Source organism: Syngnathus leptorhynchus, chromosome 9, assembly GCF_054491065.1.
Source record: "Syngnathus leptorhynchus isolate UIUO chromosome 9, UIUO_Slep, whole genome shotgun sequence".
NCBI lineage: Eukaryota > Metazoa > Chordata > Actinopteri > Syngnathiformes > Syngnathidae > Syngnathus > Syngnathus leptorhynchus.
The window spans coordinates 914,475-929,117 of record NC_141203.1 but is presented as its reverse complement, the minus strand read 5'-3'; the positions used below and the strand labels follow the sequence as shown (position 1 = coordinate 929,117).

The 14,643-nt window shown below is 41.4% G+C and overlaps 1 protein-coding gene across 2 annotated transcripts in view; it reads right to left on the bottom strand.

Moving 5' to 3' along the window:
- The window catches only part of ubxn4 (UBX domain protein 4), a 54,971-nt gene that overhangs the window by 30,843 nt on the left and 9,485 nt on the right, over positions 1-14,643 (bottom strand). For both annotated transcript variants that reach the window (XM_085919999.1, XM_085920001.1), the window contains exons 5-9: positions 13,727-13,907; positions 8,109-8,205; positions 7,986-8,016; positions 6,176-6,297; positions 1,535-1,637 (exon numbers count right to left, since the gene is read on the bottom strand). In XM_085919999.1, the coding sequence (XP_085776125.1) occupies positions 1,535-1,637; positions 6,176-6,297; positions 7,986-8,016; positions 8,109-8,205; positions 13,727-13,907 (534 nt within the window). The remainder of the gene's footprint in view (positions 1-1,534; positions 1,638-6,175; positions 6,298-7,985; positions 8,017-8,108; positions 8,206-13,726; positions 13,908-14,643) is intronic.

The window sequence follows — 14,643 nt, the reverse complement described above, 5'->3', positions numbered from 1 at the left end:
TGAAATGGGAGAGACAGTTCTAACTTAACTGAGCCAGGAGAGTCAACAACAATGGCTTGACCTCGTAGAAAATCTAGACATGACTGACAACAGCAAAAGGGCATGGTCAACCATTCATAAACTAATCTATAAGAATAAACCACCTCAAAGAATAGCAGCAGTAAATCCAAACCAAATTGCTCACCAATCAATTGTAAATGGCCGTCCAAATAATAAAGAACTTCCTGTTCATTTTAGGTCACTTCCTGTTTGTGATGGGGCACTTCCGGTTCACTTCGTGTTCATTCTGGAGCACTTCTGGGTCACTTCAAGATGGCCAAGGCAACCTACAAAAAGTCGTTCTGGGGATTTAAGATACAGCAGGCCTCCATTTCCCAAACGTTTTTTTTTTTTTTGTACCTGTGCCCATGCAAAACTGTTTTCCAATACAATCAAAAATGTTGGTTGGGCCGCAGACACCACACAAAGACATCATCAACTGGATGCCGAGCTGGACGTCTACATGGCGCTCGCCGGACAGTCGCCGACATTGTGGGAATGAGCGCTGCGTGCTTTGCCACCTCCAAGCTTTTTTTTTTTTTTTTATACAGTCACTCATTTTGCCTTCACGCTTATAAAGTTAATGGTGTAGAATAACATACAATAACTTCGCCTTCACACTAATAATAAAGTTTTGGTGGAGAAAAACATTCGCCTTCGCATTCACACTAATAAAGTGAATGGTGTGGAAAAACGTAAGTCTTCACACTAAGAAAAAAAACAACAAAAAAAAAAACAACATTTTTTTATTATACAATGGTGACGTATTGTCCTCTGATTGATTCATCGGGTCTACATATTACACCTGCATATTACGTCTCGGTGTGGCAGTAGCCACACAAAACAACTTTGTCTATGCCATTTAAGAGGGTCCTAATGCTGTTGTTTTTTTTTGCACAAACGATAGTTTTTATTGGCGGAGGTACGTAGTCAACATGCTACGTACAGTCCTTTGATTGCTTTACTGCCCCGAAGGCGCACCTTGTTTTTTTGTTGAGAAAATTAAAGGCTTCTAAGTGCACCTTATGGTGCTGAAAATACGGTATAATACTAAATACTAAAATACTGAAAATACTAGTAAAGTTAATGGTGTAGAACAGAGGTGTTGAACTCTAGTCCTCGGGGGCCGCATTCCTACATGTTTTCCAAGTTTCCCTCGTTAAACACACCAGATTCAAATTATCAGTTCATCCTCACGTTCTGCAGGAGCCTAATAATTGAATCAGGTGTGTTTAACGCGGGAAACTTGGAAAACATGTAGGAATGCAGCCCCAGAGGACTGGAGTTTAACGTCTGTGGTTTAGAATAACATAAACTTTGCCTTTACACTAAATATATTACAGCAGAGCATTTTTAATCAATTTAGGTCCCAAAGAATAAACTAAAAAAGCAAGATACCAAAAAGATGGAGTAGCTAATCAAGTTATTGTCTCGTCAAAACTATGACTGAGGGCCAGAACTTATGCAATAAATGAGGTCTATTTATTTTACTGACCTGTATCACAAACTGATGAGCTTCCTGAAGTTTGCTCTGTGAGGAAAACTGGTTGGTGAAGGATGACCCATCTGGGAGGCGAAACTGAAGCCTTGTGGTGGTACTAATGATGCACAAACGCAAAATTAATTATTGAAGAAAAGTACATACCGTAATTTTTGGACTATAAGTTGCTCCGGAGTATAAGTCGCACCAGCCATAAAATGCACAATAAAGTGAAAAAAAAACATATATAAGTCGCACTGGAGTACAAGTCGCACTTTTGGGGCATATTTATTTGTCAAAATCCAACACCAAGAACAGACATGAACGAGCAACAACAGGCTGAACGATAGGTATGCTAACGTGACATAAACACAAAGAGCTGAGAACGGGCCTGACGTAACATTCAGAGTTATTCTAATAACTATTACATAAATAACACGTTCATAAAACAATTTGTGTCACTCCAATTCATTAAATCAATCGATCGTCCTTTATGTAAACAATGCCGTGTACGCGCGCCGTCGGATTCGTTGTGATTTGCATTTCTAATTATTCCACAGACCCAAATAACAATATATAAAGTATATTTCAAATAACTATCGGATTACAACAATACAGTGCTTTGCGAAAGTATTCGGCCCCCTTGAACCTTTCAACATTTTGCGACATTTCAGGCATCAAACATGAAGATATAAAATTTTAATTTTTTTTGTCAAGAATCAACAACAAGTGGGACACAATCGCAAGTGGAACGAAATTTATTGGCTAATTTAAACTTTTTTAACAAATAAAAAAACTGAAAAGTGGGGCGTGCACCTTCAGAAGTTCAGTGAGGATCTTTGAATGATCCAATGTTGTCCTAAATGACTGATGATGATAAATAGAATGCTCCTGTGTGTAATCAAGTCTCCGTATAAATGCACCGGCTCTTTGATAGTCTCAGGGTTCTGTTTAAAGCGCAGAGAGAACCATGAAGACAAAAGAACACACCAGCCAGGTCCAAGATACTGTTGTGGAGAGGTTTAAAGCCGGATTTGGATACAAAAAGATTTCCCAAGCTTTAAACATCTCAAGGAGCACTGTGCAAGCAATTAGATTGAAATGGAAGGAGTATCAGACCACTGCAAATCTACCAAGAGCCGGGTGTCCCTCCAAACCATCTCAAACAAGGAGAAGACTGATCAGAAAAGGACCAGGCGTGCGTAAAAGCCATGTCCGAGCTCCATCCACCGTCCCCGGACAGCCACCCGGCTGAGCGCTGGCCCCAGACTTCCATCCACGGAGGTGAAAGAAAGCTCAGAAGAGTATGACCGGGCGTGCGTAAAAGCCATGTCCGAGCCCCGTCCACTGTCCCCTGAGAGCAACCCGGCTGAGCGCCGGCCCCCGACTTCCATCCACGGAGTTGAAAGAGAGCTCCCGTCGAGAAGGACCGGGTGTGCGTAAAAGCCATAATAGTTTTTCAAACTTTCTGTGTCAGTCTAAATCATTAAACCCTTCAAACTCTTCATCCTCCGTGTCACTTACAAACAAAACCGCTAATGATGCCAGTAGTACGAGGGGCCCTTCGTCATCTTCGTCATCCCGTGATCGAATCTTTGTCCTTTAAGTAAACAACAACTGCCGCGCCATTGACGTCACTTGAAATTCAAATTACAGCAATTCCTTGCTACATCGCAGTTCGTTTATTGCGGGTTACCTTTTTTTAAATGGTTTTTGAATTTTGAAAATTCAGACCACTTGAAAAAGTAGGTCTCGGTCCGTTCTTGAATCCGCAACATTCGTTTGCGTGTATTCACACCTGCATTAAAGGTCCGGACCAGAGTAAGAATCGAACCCTGGTCCTTTTAAAGTGGACCAAACAGTCAGGTCTGAATACACTCTTAATCTTCAAGAACTGTTTTACAAAGTCAAAATGTAAGAGCAACCCTACAAAGACTACCTCCAAAATCACTTTGTTCGCAATAACGGTGAGGTACACACAGGTGATAATAAAGGCAAATCAAGTCAGTTGACTCACTACTGTTGAGATGTTCCCTCTTGGGTCGTCGAGGGTACAGAGTATTATAACCTCCTTTGCCAAATGTATTTGCAAGGACCTTTGCCCTTACAGCATGGTAGACAATTATGGCTTTTGCCGAATCGCGCAACACTGGAACCGAGGTCTGAGCTACTGGGTCGCACTTCACAAAAACATCCCCGTAGTGTATTGATGCATGAGCAGATGTAGTCCACTGTCTTGATGTACATAAAACATGTACCGTAATTTCCGGACAATAGGCCGCACCTGAAATTACCTTGTTTCTATTACCTGTATTACCATAAATCTTTTACAATATCATAAAAAGCATGAAAAATTGATAGATCAGCCCCACCGGACTATAAACCACAGGGTTCAAAGCTTGTGCAAAAGTTGCAAAAGCACATTTCTCGGCTGTACATTGCTCATATTCACAATGCTAGTGGACAGTGAATCACTATGCAGATGCACATGTTTCTTTGTACATTGTACAGAGTTTTGGCATCGAATAAAATTACTATGCAGATGTACTGAATTTTTCGGACGAAAGGTCGCTCGGAATATAGGTCACATTAGCCATAAAATGAACAATAACGTGATTTAAAACATATACAGTAATCCCTCCTACTTCGCGGCTTCAACTATCGCGGCTTCGCTGTATCGCGGGTTTTCAAAAATGCGTAAATTAATTATTTTATCGCAGAAATTTCATCATTTCACGAGGTTTCGCGGCCACTTGAGTTTCTTCATTTTCCTTTAATAATGATAGCTTACGTTTGAAAGTCGTTTTCTTGTTTTGAAATGAATAAATTAAAGAGTCAGTACAGTATACTTTATCGTCACATGTGACTTCAGGGCGTTCTCTCTGTTGTATATTTTGGACTAACTCATGTTCCGTAGTGGGAAAACCCCGGATGTGGGAGGGGGAGCTTCGGGGACGTTCAGTGTTGCGATGTACGGCCAGTGAACTGACTGTGATGAAAGGAATAAAGCAGTATCCATCACGTCGTTGTCCGAACCATGCTTGCTACATCAGAACCTGGAAAATAGTAAAGATATAACACTCTCCACCGGCGGTGGCCTTCATCTGGACATAGCAATACACTGTTAGTCTCGTCGCTAAGGCATGAATGCGGAGCGCACAGTCCATTGATATGAAAGTCCCCTAGCAGCGAGCTGGTTGATGTCAGCGATAAAAATAGAATATCTTCCAAGAATAGCTAAAAAAAATCTAGTTTCTATTTCGCGGAAATTCCCATTTCGCGGGTGGGTCTGGAACGTAACCCCCGCGAAGTAGGAGGGATTACTGTATAAGTCGCTCCGGAGTATAAATTGCATTTTGGGGGAAATTTATTTGACAAAATCCAACACCAAGAACAGACATGAACGAGCAACAACAGGCTAAACGATAGGTATGCTAACGTGACAAACACAAACGAAGAGCTGAGAACGGGCCTGATGTAACATTCAAAGTTATTCAAATAACTATTACATAAATAACACGTTTATAAAACCACTCCAATTCATTAAATCCAACGATCGTCCTTTATGTCAACAATGCGCTGACGGCGGTTGCACTTCAAAATATTCCACAGGCCCATATAACAATATATAAATTATATATCAAATAACTATTATATAAGCAATAATATCAAACCATCTGTGTCACTCCAAATCATTGAATCCATCAATCGTCCTTTATGTCAACAATGCCAGCCGGGTGCGCGCCGCTGATGGTGCTTGCACTTCATGACGATATAGAAATTATATATCAAATAACTATTGTATAAGCAACCAGAATTTTCAATTTCTGGAGAAATTGCATGTGAAGGCGAAATGTGTGAAAAACTTTTTGGGGAATGCTTCCAAATGATGTTGAAACGAGTTGAATTACTTGAGAAAAGTAGAAATTGGAGGTGAAAAATGGAATTTGAGAATTTGGTGGAATTTCAAATTTGAAAATGTGGAATTTATGGGAAGTGGGCATTTGGGGAACAGGGAGGAAAAAGATGACGAGTTGAAAGTTGGAATGGGTTGAATCGGTTGAAAAATGTGGAAATTAGAGGTGAAAAACTGAATTTTGGAAAATTTTGTGGAATTTCAAATTTTAAAATGTGGAATTTATGACAAGTGGGAATTTGGGGAATAGGGAGAAAAAAGATGAAGAGTTGTAAGTAGGAATGGGTTGAATCGGTTAAAATATGTGGAAATTAGAGGTGAAAAACGGAATTTTTGAGAATTTGGTGGAATTTTGGAGAATTTGGTGGAATTTCAAATTTGGAAATGTGAAATTTATGGGAAGTGGGAATTTGGGGAATAGGGAGGAAAAAGATGAAGAGTTGAAAGTTGGAATGGGTTGAATCGGTTGAAAAATGTGGAAATGAGAGGTGAAAGAGGTTGCGCCCTCCACCCAAACTATGAAAAAAAAACGTATAGTCCGAAAAATACAGTACATGTTTTGGCATTGAATGAAAGAAAAATTAGACATTTTCCGTTTTGTCTTCTAAATTTATCTGTTGCGGCTTTTGATCAGGTGCGTTTTGTCATGCTGGAATAACACTAATCCTAAAAATGGATGTGGTCCTTAAGTGTGATCACACTCTAAACGTGATGTTTTGAGACAATAATGGCAGATTTACCTCCTTGGCTTTACAAAAGTATCCTTTACAGCTTCAAGCTCTGTCTGTTTGGCCTGTAGGGTTATTTGCTGAGCCTTGTGCTCCAGGGTTTTGGAATGAAGGGCTGCTCTATCCACACAGTCCTGCAAAACAGAGATAAAACAACAACAAAAGAATGAACACATTATGTTATTAATGTATCGATTGGATTCAGGTCTGGACTTGGACTTGGCCATTCTAACACCTGGATACGTCTATTTGTGAACCATTCCATTGTAGATTTGGCTTTAAGTTTTGGATCATTGTCCTGTTGGAAGATAAATCTCCGTCCCAGTCTCAGGTCTTTTGCAGACTCCAACAGGTTTTCTTCCAGAATGGTCCTGTATTTGGCTCCATCCATCTTCCCATCAATTTTAGCCATCTTCCCTGTCCCTGCTGAAGAAAAGCAGGCCCAAACCATGATGCTGCCGCCACCACCATGTTTGACAGTGGGGATGGTGTGTTCAGGGTGATGAGCTGCGTTGCTTTTACGCCAAACATATCGTGTTGCATTGTGGCCAAAAAGTTCGATTTTGGATTCATCTGACCAGAGCACCTTCTTCCACATGTTTGTGTGTCTCCCAGGTGGCTTGTGGCAAACCTTAAAGGAGACTTTTTATGGATATCTTTGAGAAATGGCTTTCTTCTTGCCACTCTTCCATAAAGGCCAGATTTGTGCAGTGCACGACTGATTGTTGTCCTATGGACAGACTCTCCCACCTCAGCTGTAGTTATCTGCAGTTCATCCAGAGTAATCATGGGCCTCTTGGCCTCTGCATCTCTGATCAGTCTTCTCCTTCCTTTTTGTATCCAAATCCGGCTTTAAACTTCTCCACAACAGTATCTCGGACCTGGCTGGTGGGTTCCTTTGTCTTAATGGTTCTCTCTGCGCTTTAAACAGAACCCTGAGACTATCAAAGAGCAGGTGCATTTATACGGAGACTTAATTACACACAGGTCCATTCTATTTATCATCATCAGTCATTTAGGACAACATTGGATCATTCAAAGATCCTCACAGAACTTCTGGAGTGAGTTTGCGGCACTCAAAAGGAAAGGGGCCTTTTCAGTTTTTTATTTGTTAAAAAAGTTTAAATTATCCAATAAATTTTGTTCGAATTCACGATTGTGTCCAACAAAAAATTAAAATTTTATATCTTTATGTTTGATGCCTGAAATGTGGCGAAATGTTGAAGGGTTCAAGGGGGCCGCATACTATCGCAAGGCACTGTGTGTCCCACATGCTTCAACCGATTCACCCCATTCCAACTTTCACACGTTCCAAAAATTCACAGCATGCTTGCTACCATTTTTTTGTTCATAATTCGTAATTCACAAATTTGTGCCTTAAAATCCCTCATTCATTCTTAATGGCACATTCAACACGAGCCATTTTCAACCTATTCCAACTTTCAAGTCTTCATCTTTTGCATACCTATTCCACAACTTTCCACTTACCAAAAATTCCAAACTTTCAAATTTGAAATTCAACCAATCTCTCAAAAATGTCATTTTTCTACTCAAATTTCTACATTTTTTAACCGATTCAACTCGTTTCAACATCATTCAGCAGTATTCCCCAAGACGTTATTCAAAGTCTTCGCCTTCACACGCAATTTCTACAGAAATTGCATTTTCTAGTTTATCATACAAGTTGCTCCTGAGTTTAAGTCGCACTCCCGGACAAACTATGAAAAAAAAACTGACTTATAATCCGGAAAATACGGTATATAGATTTTTTTACACATCCATAGAGTCCAGTGCATCAGTGTTCCCAAAGATATTTCCTTACCTCATTCTCCAGCGTTGTCTTTCTCCGATCCCTGATATCCAGGTTCATGTTAAATCCAGACAAAACATCATTAATATTTTGAGGTAAAGGTAATTAAAAGCTAGTTTGCAGGTTTACTGTTACCTTTTCACATCTGGATTTGCTTCACTGATAAAAGATACATTTGTAGGATGTGGATATTCACTCGCTGCAGTGGTCACAGCTGACTGGCGACACGCAGCTGCAATGATTCAAAAGACATGGCAGATGTAAGAATAAAAAGCTGTACGTGAATTAAAATTATTAGTTGAAATAAAAAATGTGTCACACACTTCTTTCTCATTTACCTGTCCATCGTGTTCGATGACGCTTGTTTCAAAGGTGAGAGGGGACACACACGTGCGCACATACAGGCAGATCACACGACACACACAAACGCACTCACCCCTCCTTCTCTCTCATATCTCTCTGTATCGTTCTTTCACACATCTCACCTCTCATTCTCTACCCCTTCTTACACTGACCTCTCTCTCCCTATCCCTTCACTACTGTCTCTCATTCACTCTCACACAAACATACACATGCGTCAATAAAGATGAGAGTTCATTATTGCCATATTTCGTTCCACTGAAGATATGTGACCGAGCTGTTACATGGTATGTGGTCATTGCTGCACTCATCTCAACCAGGTTATGGATCTGATGAGGATCCAGGCTATTTGATAAAGTTTAAGACTATCTTCTCAAAGGATTGTTTGTCCGTGGACCAATCTAGTGTAATTAATATATATATATATATATATATATATATATATATATATATATATATATATATTAATACAGAATACGGGACCTACTGCACCAGCGTAGGGTCTGACCATGGGTGCAAGGATTTCATCCCGATACCTAATGGCAGTCAGACTGCCGTTCTCTAGCCTGTAGAGGTCTGTTCGTCCCTGCATGGAAATGCCTCCCCAGACCATCACTGACCCACCACCGAACCGGTCATGCTGAATGATGTTGCAGGCAGCATAGCGCTCTCCTCGGCTTCTCCAGACCCTTCCACGTCTATCACAGGTGCTCAGGGTAAACCTGCTCTCATCTGTGAAAAGCAAAGGGCGCCAGTGGCTGACTTGCCAATTCTGGTGTTCTATGGCAAATGCCAATCGAGCTCCACGGTGCTGAGCAGTGAGCATAGGGCACACTACAGGACGTCGTGCCCTGAGGCCACCCTCGTGAAGTCTCTTTCTGACTGTTTGGGCAAAAACATTCACACCAGTAGCCTGCTGAAGGTCATTCTGTAGGCCTCGGGCAGTGCTCAATCTGTTCCTCCTTGCACAAAGCAGACGGTCCTGCTGATGGGATGAGGACCGTCTATGGCCCTGTGCAGCTCTCCTAGAGTAACTGCCTGTCTCCTGGAATCTCCTCCATGCTCTGGAGATTGTACTAGGAGACATATCAAATCTTCTTGCAACAGCACGCATGGATGTGTCATCCTGGAGGAGTTGGACAACCTGCGCAACTTCAGGAAGGTTAAGAAATCGCCTCATGCTTCCAGTCGTGATAATGACTCTTGCTAAAGCCAACACTTGTGGAAAAACAGTTAAAAAAGATCAAGAGGGAGGAGCTTGAAATGGCCTCCACCTGCAAAACCAGTCCTGTTTTGGGGACCATCTCGTTGTTGCCCCTCTAGTGTACCTGTTGTTAACACCAATGCAGCTGAAAGTGATCAACAACCCACTCTGCCACGTGCCTGACCAAAACCTTATCAGAAAAGTGTAATTGAATTCATGCCATACCCTGATAAAAAAACTGTTCCTTTATTTTTTTTTAGCAGTGTATGTATGTATGTATATATAAAAAATATAACAAAAAAGAAAAACTATTTTGTAACAAGGTAAAAGTGTACATACTGCAATTGTGTGGGCACTCCCTGCCTTTTGCTAGCGTGCGGGAAACTTTGGTGCCATTATTCTTCAATTTAGATTTTTCATTTTGAATTTTTAAAAAAATCTGCAATGTACTGAAGCCGCGATAAATGACCCGCGATATAGCGAGGCATTGGTAATCCCTCGTTTATTGCAAATGATTGGTTCCAAGACCACCCGCGATAGGTGAAAATCTGCGATGTTTAGAAAATACATTGTTACAATATCCATAAGACTTTTATGAACCTTTATTCAATTTTTAAACACTGCATTGGACTTTAATGTTTTTTTGTATTTCTAAACAGTTTTGTAAACATTTTAAAGTCAAACTGATTTTCATAAATATTATTTATTTAAATATATTGTTACGGTGGAGCACTGGTTAGCACGTCGGAGCACTGGTTAGCAGGTCCGCCTCACAGTTAGGAGGTGTGGGCTCGATACCACCTCCAGCCCTCCCTGTGTGGAGTTTGCATGTTCTCCCCGTGCCCACGTGGGTTTTCTCCGGGCACTCCGTTTTCCTCCCACATCCCAATAACATGCTTGGTAGGCCAATTGAACACTCCAAATTGCCCCGAGGTGTGCGTGTGGATGGTTGTTTTGTCTCTGTGTGCCTTGTGATTGGCTGGTGTCCCCCGCCTAGTACCCGATGCCTGCTGGGATAGGCTCCAGCACGCCCGCGACCCCTGTGGGGACAAGGAGTATAGAAAATGGATGGATGGATATTGTCACAATATCTGCACAAGACTTTTATGAACCTTTACTGTAATTATATACACTTTATTGTTTTTTTTAAACACTATTTTTCGAACTGACTTTCAGAAACATTCTTATTTAAATAAGACAATAAATAAGGGTAAATATATTATATATACACATATATATACTTTTATAAGTGTAAGTTTATTAAGTGTTGACGTGTCTGGCTCCTCTCTGCTCTTGCGTGCTGGCCGGCTGACGCACCCCCGCGGCCCAGTGTGAAGGCTTCTGCACAAGATTTTTATAATTTTATTTTTAAACACTTTCTTGTAATATTCAACATTTCAACATTTTAAAGTATAAACGTGTCTTGACAAACGTTTCCACAATGAAAGCGCGATGCTCACCTGTCTAAAAATGAAACAAAATAACATTATTCGAAAACGAAACTGAAATGAAACGAAACAAATGGCATTATATGTACTTTTTGGGGAAAAAAAATGTTTCTTTAATTTATTTGCATTTTATTAAACCTACAAATGTGTCAGATCATTTTGCCGGAACCTGTAGAACACCTTTCTGCTCTGGAGAAAGTATATAAAACTTCTACCCCAGAGAAGGTGACAAGGGCTCCTTACGTGCAAGAGAATTATTACAGGCTTGGAAAACCATTGAACAAGTCAATAAGTAAACTACCAAAGCCAACTGTAAAATTTCTAGGATAAAAGAAGATAAGTTTAACGTGAATGTATAAAAGGTGCAACCAAGATAAAATGGCAGATGAGACGCACGCTACAATACAAATCGCTGAAGAAAGTAGTAAAGAGCTCAATATGCATGATGAAGATAAAGGATAAGATCCAGAAAAGCAGCAAAATGGAGAAAACCGCTCAGCCCTCGATACTCACTGATAGTGCACAGTCAGAAACTCTACGCAGAATCCACAAGTTACGTCAAATAGAGTAGTGCAAACAGTCACAAGGATGTACTTCTTCAGTTATTCCCGTCTATGAATCAACAGTGGATGAACTAAAGAAAGAAAAACTTGTGTATGCCTTGCTGGACACCCAAAGTGACACCACTTTCATTTAAAAGGACACAGCTGAGAAGTCTGAGCCAGTCAAACTCAAGATCTCTACGATGACTTCCAAAATAAAGAATATGTCAAGCCACAACTTGAGAGACCTACAAGTAAGAGAGATAGACTCCAAAACAAGAATCAAATTGCCAACAACTTATATTCGAGACTACATTCCTGCAGATTGATCACAATGAAGGTTGGTGTACTGATGTCACATTGTTGAAAGAGTCTTACAGCCCTCTCCTAGAGACACTTCATGAACTGCCGGCTATTTTATTCACCAACTGAGTTCTCCTCGATCATAATGGCGGCTGTCGGGGGCCGGCACTCGGCCGGGTGGCTGTCCGGGGACGGTGGATGGGGCTCGGACATGGCTTTTACGCACACCTGGTCCTATTTATGGAGCTCTCTTCCACCTCCGTGACTGGAAGTTCAGTAGTTGTTGGCTCGTTGAACTCTTGTTTTGTTAAATAAAGAGCTGTTTACCAAACCCACGTCTTTCCTGGTACTTTGTTAACGCTACAATATAGTTATACACTAGATCTGTGCGGCGCGCGTGCGCGGCGTTGTTGACATGAAGGAGGAGGAATTTGATCAGTGGATTTAATGATTTGGAGTGACTCAGATGATTTGATAATATTGTTGTTATATAAACCCATGTCTTTACTGGTACTTTGTTAACGCTACAATATAGTTATATACTAGATCTCTGCAGTGCACGTGAGGCGTTGTGGACATGAACGAGGAATTTGATCGATGGATTTAATGATTTGGAGTGACACAGATGGTTTGATAATATTGTTTTAATAAGATAGTTATTTGAAATATACTTTATATATCGTTATATGGGTCTGTGGAATAATTAGAAATGCAACTTACAACGGGTCCGACGTGAGCATATGCGGTGCATACGCGGCATAATTTACATAAAGCACGATGTTGAGGTCAAGTTTAATCCATTTCAACTGGCTGCAAGTGTGATTTAGTGGTTGCCACCACTTCCTATGTGCCACAGGTAAGTAACAGGTTTGGCTTTTTTGACAATTATTTTGTAGTTTTACATTAAAGACAAGGGCGGCTTGGTGGCGCGCTGGGTAGCACGTCCGCCTCACAGTTAGGAGGGTGCGGGTTCGAGTCCACCTCCGGCCCTCCCTGTGTGGAGTTTGCATGTTCTCCCCGTGTCCGCGTGGGTTTTCTCCGGGCACTCCCGTTTCCTCCCACATCCCAAAAACATGCTTGGTAGGCCGATTGAAGACTTTAAATTGTCCCTAGGTATGAGTGCGAGTGCGGATGGTTGTTCGTCTCTGTGTGCCCTGCGATAGGCTGGCAACCGGTTCAGGGTGTCCCCCGCCTACTGCCCGATGACGGCTGGGATAGGCTCCAGCACGCCCGCGACCCCCGTGGGAACAAAGCGGTTCAGAAAATGGATGGATGGACATTAAAGACAAACAAAATGAACATTTTAATATCAAAGCATTTATAATTTCAATCATTTTCTGGGAGAAATGGACTTATCTGACAGAATTGCTGGGGTGCCAATACTTTTGGCCAGCACGGTGTTTGTGTGTGTGTGTTTGTGATGAAATACAAATGCGTCATTATTGTACATGCCAGCATAAAAAACAAAATAACTACATGATCGGATAGGCTCATTCACTGCCTGCTGGGGCATTAACTGGACAAAGCACACTTTTCAGTTTATTTGAAGGACCAAACTATGGCCTCAGACTATGCTCTTTTGGCATGGGGTTTAAGTGTTTCTTCACCACTTGAAGCAGCTTTCAGTTTTTAAGTGCAATTGACTTATGGCAGTGCGTCACAAAGTGAGCCAGGGAAGGAGGGGGAGGGAGAGCTGCACTTTTAGATGAGAAAGTACCTCTGTCAAGAGCAAATGCTCACAGTTATCAAACCGTGGCTTTTTAATATCATAGTATTTTCTAATACCGTGAAACCGGTTACCGTCCCATGCGTATCCCATGAGTATTTCAGAACGCAAGAGTGAAAATAGAACTAGAGAGGGTGCTGGGGGTGAAGTCGAACACTCGCCATTCTTACCTTTTGCTGCCTCTCTAGGGTCTAGGTCTTCCAATGCAGAGGGCCTAATCAATTCTTCTGGTGGTATGACAGGCACCGAAGGAGCTGAGAGTGCAGCCATGGTAGGTTGTGTTGGACTGGTTATCAAAGTAGTGGCTGTCTCTTGCGACACCATTCGAGTGCCAATTTTTTGTGCATGCATCTGAAAAATGACATTGATTTAGCAACTGTTATTTCAACAAGTGTATTAAGGAATTCATAGCAAATCAGCATTTTATTTAATTGTTTGCTCAATAATAGTCGTAGGTGAAAAGGATGTTGTTGATGTTCAGTGGCCTAGTAGTAGTAGCGTGTCCGCCCTGAGACTGGAAGGTTGTGGGTTCAAACCCCGGCCGGGTCATACCAAAGACTGTAAAAATGGAACCCATTGCCTCCCTGCTTGGCACTCAGCATTAAGGGTTGGAATTGGGCGGTTAGATCACCAAATGATTCCCGAGCACGGCACCGCTGCTGCTCACGGCTCCCCTCTCCCCCAGGGGATGGGGGGGGGGACAAAAATGACAGTTCAACCCCTAACAACAAATTTTAAGTTTCATGGGAACATTGAGTAATGCTGTTTCAGATTCAAAATGCAAGACTTTTTTTTTTTATGATGGCTGTGATGCTGCATAAATTACAAATAATATCGATGTCCTTATTTGATCACGTGATTGTGAGAGGTGGGCAATCTACAAAGTTTTCATTCGTCATTCATCAGTGGCCTGGGGACCCATTTATCATCGTCAATCAGTCATTTTTTCCAAACCATACTGTAATCATTAGTCTGTCATTTTGTCATTTTATTTTCGTAGCGTTTCCATCAACGGATGTGAAGAATTGAAGACGGCAACGCCATGATAGGAGTGGCCTGAGACTTAAACCAGACTCATTTGTAGGAA